Raw genomic sequence first — 21,923 nt, 5'->3', positions numbered from 1 at the left:
GACATTGAAATTTGTATGACACTGCATTTGTATGACATTGCAGTAAAAGATGATACAAAGTTAGTATTGCAGGACCCTTACCTTCACAGGGAGATTTCAGGCTAGCTTAAGTACTAAATTACGTCATGTGGATTAAAAATCCCTGGCAGGGCTGAGGGTAGAGGGGAATTATTCAGTAATTCAATTATGGAAATGCGAATATTATAGTCTAGTTTGATTAGCACACAGGAAAAGGCAGAAGATTCACTGAACCTATGTCACTGAGGGCCCAAACTACTATCTTTACCACTGGACTCACGGGGAAACTAAAAGGACATGAAAATTTATAACATACTAACCAAAATCCTGGTGGTTTAAAAACATTAATAATAGTGTCCAAATTGGTCATACAAAAATATAACAGGCAAATTACGTTATTTTTTTATTATTCTAAAAATGACAATTAATGAAATGAAAACTAGATCGGCAGTTCTCAAAAGTGTGGTCTGAGAACCCCTGGGGATCCCCAAGACCGTCTCAGGGGGCCCACAAGGTCAAAACTATTTTCACAATAGTACTAAGACATCATTTGACTTTTTCACTCTCTTTCTTTCATGAGTGTAGATAAGAGTTTTCTAGAGGCTACACGACCTGTAATGATGCCATTGCTCTGACAGCTGATGGGCTATGCACTTGTCTAGTCTTGTGTCTTAAAAATTTATCAGTTTTCATTTCTAATATTGTAAACATTGATAGATATAACCCAGAGAAAATGTAAGTTCTTTGGGGTCCTCAATAATTTTTAAGAGCGTAAAGAGGCCTGAGGCCAAAAAGTCTGAATTAGATTGTAAGTTCTGTAAGAGGAGGGGCAGTGTCTTGTGTAGTGTTATAGTCACAGCTTGTAGCACACTGCCCCGCACACAGATGGTCCACACTCGGTAAATATTTGCTAAATAAATGAATGACTGCCCAAGTATATACCTACAAGTGCTTTTATTTTATAAATTTTTAATTTTTTTTTTTTTAAAGATTTTATTGGGGAAGGGGAACAGGACTTTATTAGGGAACAGTGTGTACTTCCAGGCCTTTTTTCCTGTCAAGTTGTTGTCCCTTCAATCTTAGCTGTGGAGGGCGCAGTTCAGCTCCAGGTCCAGTTGCCGTTATTAGCTGCAGGGGCACAGCTCACCATCCCTTGCCAGAGTCGAACTGGCAGCCTTGTGGTTGAGAGCCCACTGGCCCATGTGCCTTCGGCATTAGGAGCATGGAGCTCCAACTGCCTCAGGCACCGGGCCGGCCCCCTACAAGTGCTTTTAGATACAGACAGCAAAAACCGAAAGTCGCCTTTATTTTCCTCAGTTGCTTCTAACTAGTTACTAGCTTTGATTAAAAGTGGTCCCTTCATTAGTATATTAGCATATTGTGTGTGTGTGTGTATAAAATATATTTATATATATATTACATATCTTGATGATCTAGGCCATAAATGCCTAGTCACTTGGCCAACATCCTGTGTTTTCATTAATGATCTTATAATCCCACCTGCTGATTCTTCTCCGGGAACAAGCAAATGTCTGGCAGAACAGATGGCCCTGTTGCTATGGCCTGCCAGAATGAAATCTTGCACTTTATTGAACAAGAAAGCAAAAACAGTTTCCACAGGCAAGAACCTGTTCCTCCCTACACCCTAAATCTCACCTTTAATGCAAACTCGCAGAATAGTAGTAATATCCTCAACTAGAATTGCCATCTCTTTTATGTCAATTATACCTCAACCAAGCTGAAATTATAAATATAGAGTGGGAATAGAAGCTCCCCATTGCTGTAAAGGATATGTGTTATTATATGTGCATAAATAAAATTGTGGAATAATCAATGATATGTTAAGAGTAGTTATCTTTGTTTTATTAATTTTTGTTGTAGCTGACTTTTTATAATGGCATGCATTTCTTTTCTCAAAAAAGTAAACAAAAATAAAGAATAAACTACAAAGTCTTCAAAAAAAGAATTGCCATCTCAAGGAGTGATGACACGGGCTAACACAATCCCCGTCCACACTAATCATGGACGTCACAGGTAGCTCTTTAGCCTGAGTGCTGTTTCTAAGGAGTCTGAATCCATAGGGCTGGCGGGGTCTGTCTTTTCAAATCTCCATAAATGATTTAGATGCAGTTCTTAGAGCCTAAGGACTACATTGAGAACTGCTGGTTTACTCCCTAGTCTGAATCATTAATAATGAATGCACTCATGGTCACTCTGAATTAGTAAGATGTTGAAAGAAACACAACGTAATTTTGATATCACAAGATCAGATTTCTAAAAGCCAGGGAGGAGTTGGATCCTGTTGCTTAGGAGTCAAAGAATCTTGCAAGGATACTGCCTCTGTGTATACATCTATTTCTGCTTGTGCTGAGCCAATCACATTAGTCCAAGACAAATTTAGGAAAAAGAAACTAAGCAATGAAGCATATTTATGGGAGGCTCAGCAGCTGGAGGGTCACACAGGGCTGGGGCTGAGAAAGCCCCAGATGACTAAACAGCCTGGGCCCAACAAGTAAACAGAGGAAGCTGGTTGGTGGGGAAAGCAGAGGCAGGAGAGGAAAACCAGAGAATGCCTGGGCCCTGCTGACTTGCCAGTTTCTAGTGTACTCTCCGGAGGCTTTATCATGCTGTGGTTCTCATGCTTAGATTTCTATGAGCTTCCTCATGCAGCTTTAGAAAAAGAAAAAATCCTGTCTTTCTTGAGCTAGCCTTAGTGGGCTTCAGCTCTTCAGAGAACATTGCTCCTCTTTCATGCCAAGAAGTGGAGAGCAGTGTGGTGTGTAAGGATAGAATTTATTGTCCCAACCAGGAATCTCTGGAAAGGAAAGAGGATACTAGTAATTACGCCAGGACAACAGGTGTCACAGGCAATGGGAGGTATGGTCATCCTTGGGAAGGGAAATGTGAATTAGGAGACCCAGCTTACACACCTAACCCTGCCCCCTTCCTTTTCATTTAGACTTCCATAAATCTTTCTAGTGTCATATAAATATAAAGGCAATTTGATACCTACCATCATCCATTTAAATATGGACATAATCTCAGTCTCCTTAACAATAAAATAATAGATTAAGTGATGCCTAAGGTTTTTTCTTATTCTACATCTTCATAACTTTGAAAAAAGGCAACTCGGGAGATGAGGTAGATATGCAAGAGGGAGCCCTTTAAGATTATATATATATTATATATATAGTCTTTACAAAAACAGCAATGAAGATATTTTGCTAATTTGACTTTAAAAAAAGAAGACCTGCACATATTCACCGATCAATGTTATTTGGTTAAATTATCAATTATTATATTTCTCGAGGCATCAGTAGAACAGCTCCACAAAAGAGACTAGCTGGTACTCACTTGCCCAGTCTCAGGTTCTGGCAAAGGATAAGTATTTGTCCTGTTCATTTCATCCCTGAGACCTAATGCTATTCTCCGTCCTTGGCCTGTGAATAGGAAGCAAAACGTGAACCGTCTCTTTCCTTCTCACTGGTTCCCTCATCAGCCCATCTGTTATTAGCCAGCCCCAACTCTGGCCAGCTCTGCATCCCCACTTCTGGGAGATGTTCAAACTGTCAGCAAGGCTAAGGCCAAATTTAATATTCTGAGCTGCAGAGTTGCTCTCAAGCAAAGGTCACATGCCCATGTCATAGACTCTCAGAAGTTTGGAGCTAGAAGGAACCATATCTACTCTATAAGCTTCAGTTCCTAGAGGAGAAAAGAACAGCCAGAAACGATAATAATCGTCAATATTTGGCTATTATGGAAGGGACTGTCCCAGATGCTTTACATTAATCATTTTATGTCATTCTTGCAACAACCCTAAAGTAGGTATTTTGAGAGGTTCAATAATTTGCTACTCAACTTCTTCAACTTAATCCAAGTATTTGTATTTGATAGAAAAAGGAATTTTAACCATGTTCTACGGATTCTCAGGACACTGTCTTTCAACTAACCGATCAATAGTGAGGCAACAGGCATTCATTATGTACCTGCCATGTACCAGGCACTGTGCTAGGTGCCAGGACAATTAGTGGGGTTACCAAATGAAATGAAATGTAACAGAAAATCCTCCCCTTCTAGGCTCTACAGAGAAAAAGAGATTGCTGGGTCTCTGCAAAGCTCGGCTTCAGGGAAGTCAAAATGCTGGACAGAGAAGCCTGCTTAGCGTTCAGAACACCCCATGGGAAGTGAGTACCGACACACAAGGAGGGAGGCATTACTATGCCTCGTTTGCAATTGAGAAAACTGAAGCAGATACAGCTACAGGGTTTGCCCAATACAAGGCAGTAACCAGTGAGGCTAAGAATGGAACCACTTGTCTTGGTTCTTTCCACTCCATTCACTGGTCAAAATTAAAATCTCCTTTCAGTCGCCTCTGGTCACTGCAGGACTCAAGGACAATTATCACTTGAGGCAAAGTCTCCTGGTAGGAATTATGTTACTAAGCTTCTCTCAATTAGCCAAACCTACTTATTTGAATTTCATCCCTTTTCTCTCTTCCCTTTTTGATGTAGACAAGCCAGCGCATGGACAATCTTCAAATAAAACAACTAAGAACCGGGAGTATCAGAGTGGATTATATTACAACTTTATTAAAGTCAAGTTATGAATGAATTGTTCCATAATAATACAACTGGAAATAATTGCGGCAGCCATAACTGATCACCTGTTCCACGCCTGACAGCCGTGCTAAGTGCTTTACACAGATCACCTCACTCCGTCTCCCAACCACACATACACAGAGGGTTTGTGTGTAGTTTGCACAACGTGAGGAGGCCCTTCCTGAGAAAAAGAAAATTTTGGATACAGAATTGGGTGCAGGGCCTTGGAAGGGCCTGTGCAAGTGAGAGGCCAGAAACTTAAGCTTTGTGAGTTTCATGATAAATGCAGCATTGTGCCCAAGATAGCTACCGTCCTTGCTTTTTCAAGGAATGAAACTGAAGCTCAGAGAAGTTAAGTCAACTGCCCCAAGTCAAAAAGCTTGTAAATGCTCAGGCTAGGATTTGAACACAGGGTGTCTGACTTCAAATCTCATGTATTTTTTTCTTGACTTATGTGGCTACTAATAAAAATAAAACTGTTATGATTTACAAAGCCTTAACTATATCCCCTGAAAATTACACCCATTTTCCGTAACAATTCTTATAGTCTATTTACAGGAGTCTTTATTATCCCCATTTATACATGGGGTAACCAAGAATCAATAAGGGTTAAGCACCTACCTAGCATAGCCCAAGGCTACCCAGCTAGTACACGGTGCAGCCAGGATTCATGCCCAGGAGTGCTGACCTGCAGAGTCCTAACTCCTTCCCACTGTCCCATGCTACCACCCTCAAGTCCCAGCCACGCTGCCTTACAACCACCCGCTACGCCCCATGAAGTAGAGACCACAGAGCATCTGAGGGCTGGTAATATCGGAGGCACTGGGCGATCACTCATCTTGGGCTCTCCTGAAACAGCCTTTCAAAGCCACACAAGAAAATTCATATACTGACTATAATTGGATTGCTTAACTCTAATCACCCAACAAAAGTTTACATCCTTAAACAATCTTGCTATGGATTTGCAGGTGGACAGGAGTGGAGAAAGTTCAGTTCAGTTTTTTTTCCTTGAACATTGGTGCTCAGGAAAAACAATGGTCTTTGAGAAGCTCAGACAATGGGCTTCATATTCCCTTGGCAATGCAAACTTAAAAAAATTAAATTACACTTTCCCATGGTGTTTTTTGTTGTTGTTGTTGTTTTTAAGTTGCCTTTACTTCAATAATTGATCACTTTTGGAAACCTCTATTAAAGGAATATGTCTGTTGCCACCTGGAATTAGACAACTCTACTAACAGTGCACTAATCAAACTGGAACAGGCCTGGGATATTTTATCCAGCCAGCTGCGAGTGCAAACCAATGGGAGAAAGTAAGCATGTGTTATGGATGCTAATAAGAAAGGCTGCTCTGATGATTTTCGTTCTTTCTTTTTTGTTTCAAAGGAAAAAGTGACTTCAGTAACTCTCTCTTGTTCCTCTTTCCACACAGATTGGTGGGTATAGATGAAAGGGCAGAAGAAATGACCACCGGTGAAGTCAAATGATGGAGAAGTCCTCTGAAATGACTAGCCCTTTAGTCCACTTATCTAGGTAGAAGAGACAGGTACAGATTCTTTGAAGAATCAATAAATACATCTTTGCCTGAAGCTTATGGCTACCTGAGAAGGGCAAGAATCCATGGTAACACAAAGCAACAGACTGTTGGTACAATATATCAAGCTGCTAGGTAGGCAGGTAGGTACAGACTTTAATAGACTGAAATGTCGTCTACCCCCACCCCGAGCCCCCCACCCCCCGAGGCCTGGCCTGGCTACCAACTGCTCTGCTCAGCCCAGAAAAGCAAGAACACAATAGACCACACACCCGCTTCTCACCCCGAACTCCACACCACTTCAAAGGCCACAGCAAGCAGCAAACAAACCTGCCTCTTCTGTGGTGTCTTTCATTTCGTTTTGTTTCTTCACGAAGTGGGAGGGAAATGAGTTTGGGCCCAACTGAGATTGGGGTGTAGGGAAGGCGGGGGGTGGGGGGGTGGGGGTGGAGGTGGAAGTGGGGGAGATGCTAATGGTAGAATATAAGTGAAAGCCTTTGTAAAAGTCTAGATCCACAGTCTTATTGGTGATTATAAAGGGAGCATAGTTTTGCATTCCTCTCCATCCGTCTTTAACCCTTACCAACCCCAAGAAGACAAGGAAGAAAGGAAGGCTGTAGTTCGGGGGGTTTGCCGCGGTGCAGAGCTTCCTGCCACAAGTTTCAGCGGTGGGCTGGAAGCGCCCCCCGCCCAAAACGCGAACACAGGGCCGCACACGCGCGCGCGCGCGCACACACACACACACACACACACACACACACACACCCCTCACAGCCCCGCCTTACCTTCTCGATCGTCTGGTCCACGGCCTTCTGGAAGACCCGGGCCACCAGTAGCGTGACGCTGGTCACAAGCAGGAGCAGGGACAGCGTCCCCGCCGCGTAGAAGCAGCACCTCCCCATTCTGCGCGCGGCTCAGCGGCCGGGCGGCGCCGGCGATCGTCCCCACTGGAAGGAGGGAAGGGGCCGCAGGAGCCGAGGGAAGACCCGAGACCGTCCGGCGCCGGCAGGCCGGGCGCGCGGTGCGCAAGGCGCCGGGCTCCGCCGCGGGGCGGGCGAGCCGCTGGGCACCCGGCCGGCCCGGGAGGGGAACGAGCCGCTTTGGTTTCGGTTTCTCTCGCTAGGGCATCCGCGGCGCCCGCCTGGCGCAGCTCTGGAGCAGGAGAGGGAGCGCGCAGGCCGTGTCGCTCACCGGCCGTCTCGCCGCAACCCCGGGAGGCGACAGCCAGCAGCTGCGTGGGGAGGCGGGCGGGGCGGAGGCTGAGCCCGCAGTCATGTGCCCCGCGGCGGAGGCCGCGATTCGGCCGGCGCTAGCTGCTCCTATCCCGGGTGGCCCCACGGTGCCTGCGGCTTCCTGACCAGGGCCAAGCCCCGCTACACCCCCGCCTATTCGCCGTGGGCCCCGCGATTGTCCCGGAAAATCGCTGGTCCTCTTTGGCTCATTCCCTTCAGCCACTCCCCAGATACACACTGAGGGCCTACAAAGTGCCAAGCATTCGGGATGGATAGGATATTTCCCCTGTTCTAGACAAGCTCACAAGTTAGCAGGGACACTGCTACAGCAGGTATAGCACAGTGTAACAAGTGCTTTCACGAGGTGCGTGCTGAGACCTATGACAACAAGCACGTCCAGCCCCTTGGCCTAGGATCCCACGATTGCACTGGGTTTGGGAGGATGTGTAAGAGTTTGTCACGTGAGGTGTGTGTACAAGGGAGGGAAGAAGCATTCCAAGGAGAAGAAAAAGGTGTGCTAAGACATTGGGGATGTGGGGACAGAATCCCAGAGAGCAGTTTCCAGGCTCTAAGCCTCACGTGGAAAGGTGCTGGGTCGGGTAGGGTCTAGTTGGCCATCAGCCTTAACCAGTTAGCCATTGGCCACTGATATAACTGCGGTGACTGAGCTACCAAGCGCGGATTGCAGTTAGCAAGGTGGGTTGGTTGGTTGGCAGAGAAGCGGATGGCGGGTTGCGGCTAGCAAGTGGGGTTAACAAGTACCGATGGCGGACTGCAGATCATGTGGCTCATACTTCCTGTGTCTCCCTGGCTGCCAGCAAGACTGGGCTGCAGGAGGACCCCTCGTTGGGGTACTGGCAGATGTTTGCTTTTGCGTCTAGACCAGCTGCCATGGAGAATACAGTGGTACGACTTCCCTATCTATGGCTCCGTGGGTGTTCCTTTTTGGCCTCACCATATCCTGCATTCTTATGTGGGGAGCGGGAGCTGAGAAACCCCTGCATGACAGGGGCTGAAAGAGCAAGATTGTAGAAGGAAAGAAGGATGTTCCTTTTGATTATAGGCTCAGGTGTGCAGAGTATGGAGTGGGAGGTGTTGAGCTTCTTGGGGTCAGATTTTGAAAGGCTCTTTGTGTCCCACAGAAGAGTTGGGACTTTATCTCTCAGCAATGGGAGTTGTCAAGAAACTTCAAGCAGGTGGCCCTGACGTTCGCATCAGCTTTGCTCACCATTATGTCCCGGGCACCCAGGCTAAAGCCTGGACACAGCAGGGACTCAATATATGTTAGTGGAATGAATGTCAACTATATGCCAGGCCTTGCCTAGGTGCTCGCATACACCCACTTATCTAATACTCACTGCAGCCGGGTGAGGATGAGGCTGTTTGCCCCCGTTCCCCCAAAGCAGTGCCAAACAGGAGCGCTGTGCAAAAGATTGATGAGGGAAATGGGCGGAGAGCTGGACCTGGGATGCTTCTGTGACCCTTGTGAAGGAAAGAGGCAAGCAAGGAAGGTTGGGTGGAAGGAAGCCTCTTGTACTACAGCACAACTCTAAGGAAGTTCAGCAAGGCCCTGGAGGGTCCTGGAGCCAAATTGGCCTATCCCCAGGGTCCAGCAACTGCCAGGCATAGGTCTCTTGTGCTTAGTCATGGGCTGGGAGCAGCCCTAGGAAACTGTCCTCGGCACCAACTTGGAGATGAATATCGGAGGACAGATTTCAGAGCTCAGCCTCTGGGGCAGGGCCATTGGTTAATTATGTTCTGCACTGGAAGATCTGAGAAATACATTTGCTTGACCACTATAGCAGTAGTATTCCCATTTTACACACACGGAAACCATGGTCCTAAGAGTTAAGTAACCTAACAAGCTCAGCCAGGTGCTAAGTGGTGGATCCCACCTTGACCAGAATGCCAGGCTAGTGGCCTCCAAGCCCTTGCTTTTTCTACCTTGTGCATTGCTGCCTCCCAGCTACTGTCAATGAGAATCTGGGGACAGGGAGTTCAGCTGGGAGACTTTGCTAAGCACTTGGTGAGATGCTATGATGCACTAAAAATGGTGGCAAACTCTTTGATACCCATTGAGAAGTGGGGTCTAAACTTTCTCCCTTTGAATTTGGGCTGGATTTAGTGATTAATTAAATCAAAGAACACAGTGGAAATAACCATATCCTGGAGCCCCTGAAGCTAGGTGATATGCGCCTTGCAACTTCTGCCTGGGCCTCTGGAAATCATTGCTCTTGGAGCCCTGAGCCTCTGTTAAGTCAGCTACCCTGAGTCTTCCATGCCGGAAAGAACATGGGAGAGACTGCAGAGAGATGCCTTGAGCCTACAGGAAGAGAGATACCCTGTTGGTCCCCCACTGTCCCCAGCCATTTCAGTCATGGGCCCCAGACATGGTGCAAAGTTGTCCCTCCTTATCCTGCCTGAAGTGCAACGTTATGGGTTGTTGTATTAAACCACTAAGTTTTGGCTTAGTGTGTTACTCAGTTTTAGATAACTGGAGCAGATTGTGAGGGCAGGGCTGAGCCTGGGACATTGGTGGTGACAGTGACTGCCCACTCCCAGCTCTACCCAGCTGCAGCTACTAAAGGTGTTCAGCCGCAGAGAACCAGGTCTGGGTGATATCTGAAATAATTCAAGTCTTCCAAGCCTCATGGCCACGGTGCCTGGGTGGTCTCCAGTCCTCATGCACCATGATCAGCAGCCTTTCCCGACCCCCAGTCCTGTCCCAGCTCTGCTTTAGATTCCAGCTGTCTACCTAAGCTCTTCCCTGTGCCCCACTTTGCTTAAGAGGCTGTGCTAGCTCACTCACCTCCACCCGTCCCCTTCCTAGGCCTTGGCTGGACCTTCTGCAGTCTTTGTGTGTTCTCTCCTTCATTAACTAGAAAAAAGGCTTGGTAACGTGCCTGCCTGATTATTCTACCCCTGGCGGTTCACCCTAATAGTGAACCCTCCCTCCCCCATGTCCCAACTAAGACCAGATTTTCTGTGTGTTAGCTCCATTCTAAAGAGCAAACTCCGTAGTTACCCACCTACTCCAGCCCTGGGCCACCATCCTACTTCAGTCTTCCTTCTCAGTGTTCCCTGAGGTTTCTTCTTGCCTCTTGTCTGGACCACTAGGGAGTAACAGACTCTGGAGTTAGAGGGAGGGACCCGGATTTGATAAACACATCTCTGTGTGGGGAGAGTTTCTGAACAGGGGTTCCAACTCAGTTGTCCTCGGTTTCCCTTCCCTTTGAGGCTTTCTCACTTGGGCAACACCACTCTGTTGTTCCCACTGTCAGATGGTTGGTAAGCTGCTTCTCCTTTAAAAGTCTGGTCCAAACTGGACAAAAACCTCTTTCTTGGTTCCTCTTAGTACAGCTAACCAGACCAGCATTTTAAAAATGTACTAAACACTAACAGAGAACAAATAGGGCCTAATAATGGAAAATACAAACAGCTTTAAAAAACAACTCATGTTCCCAAAATAGCAGTTTCTGTGATCCCACAGTAATTTCTTTCTTATTGTAAGGAGCTGACACAACTTTTTAGCACCTGGCTTGGCTGTCATTGTGTTCAGTTTCATCTTCTTCTCCACTCCCGATGGAATTTACCCCAAAGCTCCCAAATTCTCATGCAAGTTCCCCAAAGGCCCTGAGTACCCCCTCCTCATTTCTCATCTCCTGGACATGTCACCTCCACTGCTAATTAGCACCAGTAAGTCTTTTTTTTTTTGGGCCATAGAATCATTTCACTCTACAAGTGAGACTCCACCTCCCCATACAGGGAGGGACAGCTGCGTGGCAAGTATACAGACTAATCACACCCTATCGCTCTCTGGAGGGTCAGATGCTGGGGAAGAGATTCCTGCTCCTACTGGTTAGATGATGGGGAGGCTGACATCCTGGCAGGGAGACAAGCAGGAGTTTTCCTGGTGACCTTGCTGCCTTTACACCTAAAATCTGAAACACAAGAACTTTGAGAAGGACAAGTGCCCTTAGGAATGAATGACTGTTGGTGCCTGTTACGAGTTACACAATCACTCAGGAGTCAGAAAGAGCTTCCTTCTCAGACTCTAAGAGAGGCTCCAGGACAACACACTCTCAGATGCGAGGGAAACTGGAAGGGCTCTTTGGGCCCCACCTTAAATTTAGAATATTGCTATTATACTCAAAGGAGGTTAGTCATATAGTCATTGTGTACTTTTATGTTACAAGTGTAAATGTGCTAAATGTAAACATTTAAAATATACCACAATTTTTACCACTCCGTATGGCGAACAATCTCCAAATATGATGGTCAACAAATCTTCCTTTCTTTGTAGGCTTTTGCTGCTCTTCCAATCAAAGGTGGAATGTATTCCTTTCCCCTTAACCCTGGGTTGGCCCTGTGCCCTGCTTTGACTGACAGAATGTGATGGAACTCATGATAGTGGCCAATGCCAGGTCTAGGCCTTAAGGGACCTGGCAGCTCCTTCCTTTATGTTCTTGGGATCCAATTGCCATGTTAGAAGGTTGGCTTCTACCACCAGATGAGTAGAGGCCACATGAAGAGGGACCCTGGAGAATGACAGGCCATCAGGGATGTCACAGCCCATCTAATTCCCAGATGAATGCTGTCATATGTACAAGGAGCAGAGATGAGGAACTGTCCCTGCTGAGCCCTGCCCAAATTGCAGAACTGTGACAAAATGAGAGAATGTGTATTAACTACTAAGTTTTAAGGTGGTTTGTTATGCCATGATAGAGAACTGAAACACCATGTTTTGTTACTTAGTAATTATTTTCATATTCTAGGAGCCTAAACATGAATGGCGGTGAGCCTAGGCCTTGCTTATTTTGTGATCGGGCTGGTTCTAAGAGGTTTCTGAAACTCTTGGCTTTCTTACTACTCTTTGAAGGTAACATCAACTAGTAGTAGAATGTAACAAGTATCAAGTATCATGTAACAAATAGAATGTAACAAATAAGTATCAAGTCACTAAGGTGTGATGTGATAGACTGTAACATCGCACCTCAGTGATTTGATGCCTGTTATTTCTAAATGTTTGTGAAGCATCCTTAACCCTGAGCCATGCAGGATCCATAAGAAAAATCTCTGTCTCCTCCCTTCTGATCTTACCAATCAGCCCAAACTTATGGTATTTACAGAACTTTTTTGTGAGACAGTTCCAGCTCTCTGGATTAGAGCTTCTGTGCCATGTATATGATAACACTCACAGCATGCCAGAGCAGAAGGAATCTGTGAAATTGTCCATGACCCTGTCTGCTGTCTCCTGCATCCAGGAAACCCTATGGCTTTCCCTTTATTATCTTCGTACCTCAAGCTAAATATATCTTTTCTAGTTTGTTTGGTTTTGGTTGTATCCTGCTCGGGGTTGTAGAAAGGTGAGAATCCCCCTCAGCAAATCCTTCTCTCTTTCATTCCTCTAAGGATGCAGAGATTTTGAAACACAACCACTAGGAAGAAACAACCTGTTTTCCTGGTTCCCTCCCCTTCACTCCCCTGAAGTCACGAGTATAGTCTCTTCTGACAGGATAAGGGGCGGGGGTGAGGGGAGGCAGAGAGGCAAGGAGGAGAAAAGAAATAACGGGCAAAAATATGTCAGCAATATAATCTGCTGCTTGCACGTGTGCCAAGCTCAGTGCTGGACACTGGACTTGCATTACTTCGTTTAACCCTCACAATGCCCCATGAAGTACATACTCTATCTCTACTTTAAGGACGAGGAAACTGAGGCACAGAGACGTTGACAAAGTAATCCAAAGTCACATGACCAGTAAGAAGCAAAGCTAGTACCAAAACCCAAGCCCATCAGACACGTAAGTCAGGCTCTTAGCCTCTGAACCACTGCTTGGGACTTCTGACCTTGTGTTTTCTGAGAGCAAAAGGAAAAAAAGGAGTGAACACTGATGAAAAAGCTGTGCAGTACCAACATTCTTGGTGCCGTGGGCAACCAGGAAGGGCAGTGGGATTGGCATTAGTTGTTTGAGAGAGAGAATACTTCTGCGTGCCTGGACTTGATGTGGGACTAGCATGGCGAGCCAGGAATGAGGTGCAGGTTCCCCTCAGCCTTGAGGTAGCAGAAAACATAGTTTCCAATATAAGCTCTGATGTAAAAGGCATTCTAATCTGTTCTCGCTTGAGGTAGTTTGGTGGTACCTTCTAGAAGCCAATGAAGCTTGAGTTGTTTGTTCAGATAGCCGTTCCACTCAGTATGGCAAAGCCAGCATATTATGAAATATCAGGGCAGTCTGATTCCTGCACATTGTGAAATCAGGGCTAAATAAACAACAGAAGAGTTTACAGTTAAATCATTCTTCAATGATTTGTTCTGTGGGTAGAAGTTGTTTTAAATGCGAAAGTCAAGTTTACTCGGTACCTATCTCTGGTGGGGAGAAAGGAGCAATGGGGGTTAAGAGGGGACAGCCTGAGGGTCAGGGCAGTCCCATCAGCCCTGAGTGGTGGGGAGCAAGTATTTGGCTGGGGACAGGGTGACGTGAGGGTTACAGGTGGGGGTTAAGGTGTTAGACGATGGGAAGGTTAAAAATAAGATCTGTATCTCACCTCTAACTTAGTGCCCACAAGACCCCTGGCCACCACTCAGACCTCATTCCTGAAAACTCTTTGAAATTATTACCCAGTAGTCCTGTACGCATCCAATGTCAAAGAGTATTGTTAGTCAGTTAACTTTACAACTATTAGAATGTTTTGAAAAATAGCAAATGCTATTTCTTTTTAGCCTTAATGAAGAATGTTTCAGAATATTCATGACTAATCATTGCTTCAACTGCATTGCAAGCTATCTTGAGCAGCACTGTTTTCTGCATTTCTAATAAAACCAGAAGAGACAAAGCTACAATCATCGTTCTTCAAAAAGTTCTTCAACATAGACTTACTATATGTTCCAGAAATTCCACTGCTATGTATATACCTAACAGGACTGAAAACAGGTATTTAAATACATATTTGTACTCACACGTCCATAACAATATCATTCACGATAGCCCAAGGTGAAAACAACCCAAAAATCTATCAGCCCATGAATAGATGAACAAATGTATATACATGCAAGGAAATATTATTCAGCCATAGAAAGGAGTGAAATATTGATACACACCGCAACACGGATAGATCTTATAAATGGTATGCTAAGTGAAAGAGGGCAGACACAAAAGGTCACGATTGCATGATTCCGTTTATGTGAGATATCCAGAATAAGTAAATCCTTAGAGACATAAAGAGATGGGTGGTTGTGAGGGACGGGCATGGGAGGGAGCAGGGAGTGACTGCTCAATGGCCATGGGGGGCTTTGGGGGGTGACGAAAAGCTTTGAAACTAGTAGAGACGATGGTTGTACAACAATGTGATTATACTCATGCCACTGAATTGTGCATTTTAAAACGGGTAGTTTTATGTTATGTGAATTTCACTTCAATAAGAAATATAAATCCCAGAGGAATTATGTAAGAGGATGGGGGAGTGTATGAAGGGGATGCATAGATATTGAATACACCCAGGGGTTATTTGTTTGTGTCTCATATACGGTTTCTGACTTGAGTGATAATCACTCTTAGAATATGATCTTTTGAAAATTCAGTAATGGTAAGAGAATTCTAGAAAGTTCTAGCACCTTTTGCCCCAGGGAGAAAATAAAGCAGATAATCAGTCATAAGTACATTCTCTGTTATATGAAAAACAGGATTGTCCAAGAATGGCTCTGGGTGTTTGCTGGGATCAGCTGGGACCCCAGGAGGTCTCTCATTCTCTCAGCAGAGACAGCACCCACACTCAGCTTTCCGTGGGTCTGGTGACTTCCTCTCAGCATTCCTTACCTCCCCATGGGAGACTGTATCTCACAGTCTCCAGTGTCCCCAGGTGTAGGGCAGCTGGCATTCTTCGTTAACTTCTATAAAGAGTCAGCACTCTAAATCCAAACTGCCTGGCATTAGGCAATCTGTGTATTCACTTACAAACAAGGCCAAGGCCACTTTCTCACACTTGCCAGACAGGAATGGAGATCTGGGGAGCAGGGTGCAGGGAGAAGCTTTCCACTCTAGAAACAGAATCCATACACTGTCCAGCAGCTTGACCCTCGTGTTGTGAGTTTTGCTTTACACCAGTAAAGCCTACTCCTTAACCTAGGCTGGGTGATACTGTGGAATTAGTCCCAAACTCTTTAACAATAGGTGACAGCCCTGAAGGGATCTACCCGGTGTACGAATAGCTAAGGGTATAACCTAAAAAAGAAACTGCACATTTAAAAATAAGGGTCCTGAGCTATTATCAAAAAACCAAAAAATAGCAAAATTTGGCAAGACTATGGAGAAAAGGGGACCCTTATGCCTTGTTGGTGAGAATGCAAATTCCTAGAGCCATTATGGAAAACAGGATGGAGGTTCCTCAAAAAATTAAAAATAGAACTACCTTATGACTCAGCAATCCCGCTTTCTGGGTAATTAGCCAAAAGAATTGAAACCAGGATCTAGAAGAGACATCTGCACTCCCATGTTTATTGCAGCATTGTGCACAATAGCCGAGACACGGAAGAAATCTAAATATCCATCGATGGCTAAATGAACAAAGAAATTGTGGTATATACACAATGGACATAATATTACTCGGCCTTAGCAAAAGAAGGAAAGTCTGACATTTGAGACATGATTAGGAAGGCCGTTATACTAAGTGAAATATGCCAGTCACAGAAAGACAAATATTACACGGTACCACTTACATGAGGCGTCTAAAACTGTCAAACTCATAGAAGCAGAGAATAGAATGGTGGTTGCCAGGAGCTGCAGGGAAGGAAACACAGGGAGGTGTTAGTCAAAGGATACAAAGTTTCAATTACACAAGATGAGTAAGTCCTAGAGATCTACTGAACAGCATAGAGCTTACAGGTAACAATACTGTATTGTACACTTAAAAATTTGCTAAGAAGGTAGAGCTTATGTTAAGTGTTCTTGTCACACACACACACACACACACACACAAAATAATAAAAAGGGTGGAAGAAACTTGTGGAGAAGATGGATATGTTTATGGCACAGATCATGGTGATCATGGCTGTACTTATCTCCAAACTCATCAAGTTGTATACATTAAACATGCACAGCTTTTTGTATGTCTATCATACCTCAATAGAGTACTTTAAAAAAACAAAAAGAATGAGGGTCCTAGCCAAACACACTGTCAAAGCTCGACATAGAACTTTGAGAGGCTGAGCAGGCACAATCTTTCACTTGAAAAAAATATAAATATTAGATGGTACAAAGCATTACTTTTCAAATTGAGACTCCAGCTCTTCCAAACACCATCCACCTTGTGGACTTCGGGGGATTGTCTCTCTGATCATCAGTTTAGTTTTTTTCCTTTCCCCCTGCCCCCCACCCCTGTCCAGCTCTGTCCTGGAGGGGTGTCTCAAATATTGTGTCATCACCAGATTCTCTAGAGTCAATAGCACAAACCCATCCTTTCCTTGTTCATGTTGAAAGCCTCTCAAATTCTCTATCTCTATTCTTTCTTATCAAAAGTGAAATATTACCTCCTATATATCAGGGCCTGTTCTAAGGACTTTATAGATATTAATACTTTTCCAAAGGACTGAGCAAGGGAACAAACCCCATTGGCTCATGGATATTTCCACCATGGAGTACTGGAAAGCCTCAGCTGAGCAGCTGGTTTAGTTCTTAGTCAAGCTCAGAAGTAAGGCAGGTGGGGAGAGGTCCAGGCTGATGCCAGGAAATGGACTGTCAGCGTACAAGAGCTTTCTGGCAGGATCAGACTTAGACAAGTGGTGCTTCAGACTAAAGGTAATTTTGCACCCCTTCAACACCGTATTTTTATAGATTTGTTAAACATCAAAGGTAAGGTTTTGTGGGGGCTGGTGGCAGAGGTCAGCCTCTTTTCAAATTCAGCTCTGGGACCATATTTGCACACATTCAGGTACAAAAAGTCCTATAGTTGTCCATGAAACTTATCCTCCTTGGAAGCACTTTATTTTAACTGAAGGCTGCTCTTTGGGGGTCTCAAACCCAACCTACAAATGGCTTATCCAAGTGTCCCCCTAAACACAGACAGTGCTTTGCCTGAGAAAGTCTTCAGTAACAAAAGTCTTTCTCTCTTGGTACATTTGTAGTGAGTTTTAGGTAATTTGCATCCTGGAAATGGTTTGGCTTAAGGTGAGAGGAATTTAGGGGTTCTAGTTCAGGGGGATGACACTTTTTTTGACATGGTCACCTCTGTACTTGGTATTACTCATTGTTCTAGTGTACTCCATATGTACCTGTCCTCGTCCAGTGTGCTTTTGGTAAGCAGTTCTATACAGAGCACTTTACGGTGGAATACAACTTTCGCGTGAACTCGATGAGAGCAAGACATGGATTTTACTTATTTCTGTACCCCAGGAAGTAGTACAGTGGAACATAGAAGATACCCACAAATGCTGGCTGGGAATTTTGATAAAGCTTTCTATTGAGAACCTTTGCGTTTGCTGAAATTTTGAAAGATAGCGGGAAGGAAGGTGGGATGGAGGGAAGGAGGGTGTGGGAGAGAGAGAGATTGAGTGATTGATTTTTGGAAAGAAGTTGTGTTTTCAAAACTGCAAGTCTGTGGGGCAGCCAGATGGCTCAGTTGGTTAGAGCGCAGAGCTCTTAACAACTAGGTTGCCAGTCAATTCCCACAGGGATGGTGGCCGGATGGCCCCCTGCAACTAAGATTAAAAACGGCAACTGGACATGGAGCTGAGCTGCGCCCTCCACAACTACATTGAAGGACAACGACTGATGGGTCCTGGAAAAACACAGTTTCCCAATATTCCCCAATTAAAAAAAACACAACTTCAAGTCTGTTGTAATTCTCTCTAGCAACAGCCATTGGCTTAGTAGTCTTCGTTTTCTCTGAACTGACCTATTTCACATCTTCTTAGGGATCTGCCTTCTCTCCCTGTTGGTAAAAATTTCTGAAATGATTATAAGAGGATGGATGAAATGCATGTGGGTCACTCTACCAAAAAAGACAACCTGACAATCATAATCCAATAAAATCTGAATTGGATAATGTTTTCTAAGGTATTGTGCTCAGTAGGTAAGTCTGTAGGGTAAACACAAAATACACCAGACAATTAAGTAGATGCTTTCATTCAGGTAATTGCAATGGAAAAAACACTCACTAAGGAGGACCGAAAGTCACACAGAAATAAGGAGGGTCTGGGGTTTTGTAGAAGCAGGTAAACAATAGTCTTGAGAAAGGGTGAAGACAGGTCTTATCTCTGATAGGCAGGGTGCTCCTTTGTGGCTAGCTGGAACACCAGAAGGTTGGGAGATTTCTCATTTGCTCTCTGGGAGCACAGGGCTCAGATAAAAAGCTCAACATTGTCAGTGGACTCTGGAGCCCCTTTGTGTTTGAGTCCTGCTTCCATCACTTAGTAGCTATGTGACCTTAGGCAAATTACTTAACCTCTCTGTGTCTTCATTTCTTCATCTAAGAAATGGGAATAATAGTACCTTGTTTCCCCGAAAATAAGACCTAACCGGACCATAATCTCTAATGTGTCTTTTGGAGCAAAAATTAACATAAGTCCCAGTATTATATTATATTGTAATTTTTGCTCCAAAAGATGAGTTACAGCTGATGGTATGGCTAGGTCTTATTTTCGGGGAAACATGGTACTTACCACATGGGGATATTTTTAGGATTAAATCAGATGAAGGCTATAAAGTGCCTGGCACTGTATAAGTGTTCAATAAATATTATTACCGTTCTTCAGTATTCTGAATAGACAGAAATTAGGTCCACAAGGAGGGACAAAACTTCCTGGTGCTCTTATATCAAACTTTACAAAAGGCAAGAAGCCTCACTCAGATAAGACAAATTGTTTTTATGGCTGTCTAAAATGTTGATTTAAAGAAATGCTGAATATGTACAAAATGAAATAACTTACAAAGTTTCTTTTTTTAAAGCTGAATTATAAAGTCAGTTAAACAGTACTTAAAACCTTCTTGTGTGTGTATGTGTAAATAATTTTCATTTATATACAATGGACCACTGGAATTTGTTTAAATAAATAGCTTAAGATGATGCCCCATCACTATTTTATTTTGGGGAATGTCAGTCTTTCTTTAAAATTGTCTTGTGGCTGATTTAAACAGTAAAATTAAATAAAGGTAAATTTTATTTTAGAGAAATGGTTTTCAAAATATAATTTCAAGCTACTTATCCTAGATAAAATTAAGATGCTCATTGGGGAGGGAAGCGTCTGTTGTACTCCGGGGGCAGTGTTAGGCACGCCCCATGTTTTTTTTTCCTTTGCAGGAATCCTGTGAGGGAAGGACTATTATCCCCATTTTACATTTGAAAAAAACACACAACTGGGTCTCAGGGAGATTAAATAATTTGCCCAAGATCATGAAGCTAGTAACTAACACAGATATAGATTCCCAGTTAGGGACTCAAATTGTCAGCTGTTGAGGGAAAAGAAAGTGGTTTTTATTTTCATATTACCAGTTGATCACTATATTCTGCTGTTTTACAAAGCTGCTTTGAGAATTTCCAGATGCACCGATCACTGAAATTCATTGACATATTCTAATTAGAATCCTCATTTCAGAAATTCTCTGAATTATAGCCCTAATGTTTACTGGCAGCTTAACTACATGCCGAGCACTACTGTAAGCACTTTATATGTGATAACTCATTTAATCCTCACAAAATCCAATGAGGTGAATGCTATTATCATTCTCATTTCTATAGATGAGGAGACGGAGGCCCAGAGAGGTCAGGTGACTTTCCTGAGGTGATACAGCTTGTATGTCATAGAACCAGGATGCAAATCTAGGCTGTCTAGATCCGATGTTTATGCTCTTACCCTCTTCTATAAGCTCTGACGCCAAAACAAAGTGGAATAATCAGTTTGAATTTTGTACATATATGAAGTGGTTTGGAGACATTAAAGAATATTTTAATTAATTGCCCCAAACCAACAGAAACCTGTCAGGCTGGCTCTTCAGGTTTAAGTCACTCCATAAGTTATCACAAAAATTTAAAGGAAAATAATGAAAGCACACAGACATTAAATGATTCACCCCAGGATATGCACAATTATCGAGGTTCCTTTGTTTCTGTAGTAACCGAGATGTCTTATGACCTTTACCACGTCTGGAACTTTTCATGTTATATTTATTTCATGTAAGGAGATGATCAAAGGTGATGTGTGAAAAACACATTTTCTGTAAAAGTTGGCTTGACCGTATGAAAACAGTAAAAGTGGATGTGATTCAGTTAATTTTAGTCCTTTCGATGTCTGTCTGTCCCAGTTCTATTCCATATATTGTCAGTATCACAGAAAGTAAAATCCAACCACTCTGAATTTGGTCCATGTATGAGTTTGGTCTATGTCCTCCAGGTCCACAGAGACATAACATAAATTCAACTAACATTTGTAGAGCCCCTTGTAAGCTCCCATGCTAGGAGGTAGAAAGGATGCAAAATGATTTCTTGACCTGCAATGGCTCAAATTCAGTGATAGAGTCCACCACCTTGAGTATTTTTGGTGAATAAAAAATTAATTATAAATTATAATGATAAATACCATTGAGAGCATGAGAAAATTCTTCTTTTCCCCCAGTTATTGAACTTGCATTGAACACTGGGCCAATCTGAACCAGATCCCTAGGGAATCCCATGAATTGATTGACTTGGATTACTTGTCCATACTTGAGCCAGTCATGAGTGGAATGCAATTACAGTGGTTTATGCTCATCTGAGTCAATCATTAGAGTTGGGTGTGGCCATTCTCTCCAAATGAATGACTGCTACACAATGAGGAAGAGGTAGGATAATTACTGAAGAGGCATCTATAATGTCCACTGAAAATATTAAATCCTTGACACTTAATAGAAGAAAGACTCTGAAGGGAGCTCTATTGGAGATAAAAAGGGAAGGGGACGATGTGGGGATAGAGTTGGGACTTCAAAGATAGTGGAGACCTACTACTAAAGGATTATTAGGCAAAGGGCACAACATGAACAACATTAATAAAGAAAGAGTGTGGAAGAGATGAATAGAAAGCAGAATAATTTAACTGGAGAGGAAAAGGAGGGGGAAATAAGGCAAGCATGTGAACTGGCCAGATTTTGGAGGCTTTGAATGCCAGCCAGAGGAGTCTGAATATATTCAATAACTAGGAGTGAGTTGCAGAAGGTTTTAAGGAAGGTTATGGCATTATTATGTCTGTGCTTGCCAAGACTAAAGATTCTTCTGCATCAGGGTTCACTCAGGTCAGGCTGAATGCCTCCAGGTCACCTTGGGTGTAGGCTAGTGTTTCTTTTTCTTTTTTTTTTTTCCATCTTCTGCCTTCCCTTCTCCCCCCACTCTGGCTCAAGCCATTGTTTCTCAGTCTAGTTGTGTAAGACACGGCTCCCTGGCCCATGCTGGTGGTATTATGAGCCTTGCGCTCCCCCGCCCCAGCTGAGGCAGTCAGTCACCAGTTGTCGGGCAGCTGCTCACAGCAGCTCAGGGCAGCTCTCGCTGGCTGCTGGCCGCTCACGATGGCTGCCGACCACTCAC

At 43.9% G+C, this 21,923-nt stretch overlaps 1 protein-coding gene across 1 annotated transcript in view; it reads right to left on the bottom strand.

Moving 5' to 3' along the window:
* SCARB2 (scavenger receptor class B member 2) overlaps positions 1-7,725 on the bottom strand; it is a 56,263-nt gene extending 48,538 nt beyond the window's left edge. The window contains exon 1 of the mRNA XM_019720445.2: positions 6,933-7,725. Coding sequence (XP_019576004.2) covers positions 6,933-7,049 — 117 coding nt within the window. The 5' untranslated portion in view covers positions 7,050-7,725. The remainder of the gene's footprint in view (positions 1-6,932) is intronic.
* Between the last annotated feature and the right edge of the window lie 14,198 nt (positions 7,726-21,923).

The sequence above is a fragment of the Rhinolophus sinicus genome, linkage group LG02, assembly GCF_036562045.2.
Source record: "Rhinolophus sinicus isolate RSC01 linkage group LG02, ASM3656204v1, whole genome shotgun sequence".
Lineage (NCBI taxonomy): Eukaryota > Metazoa > Chordata > Mammalia > Chiroptera > Rhinolophidae > Rhinolophus > Rhinolophus sinicus.
The sequence above is the reverse complement of the archived record's forward strand: the minus strand, read 5'-3'. Positions and strand labels throughout refer to the sequence as shown.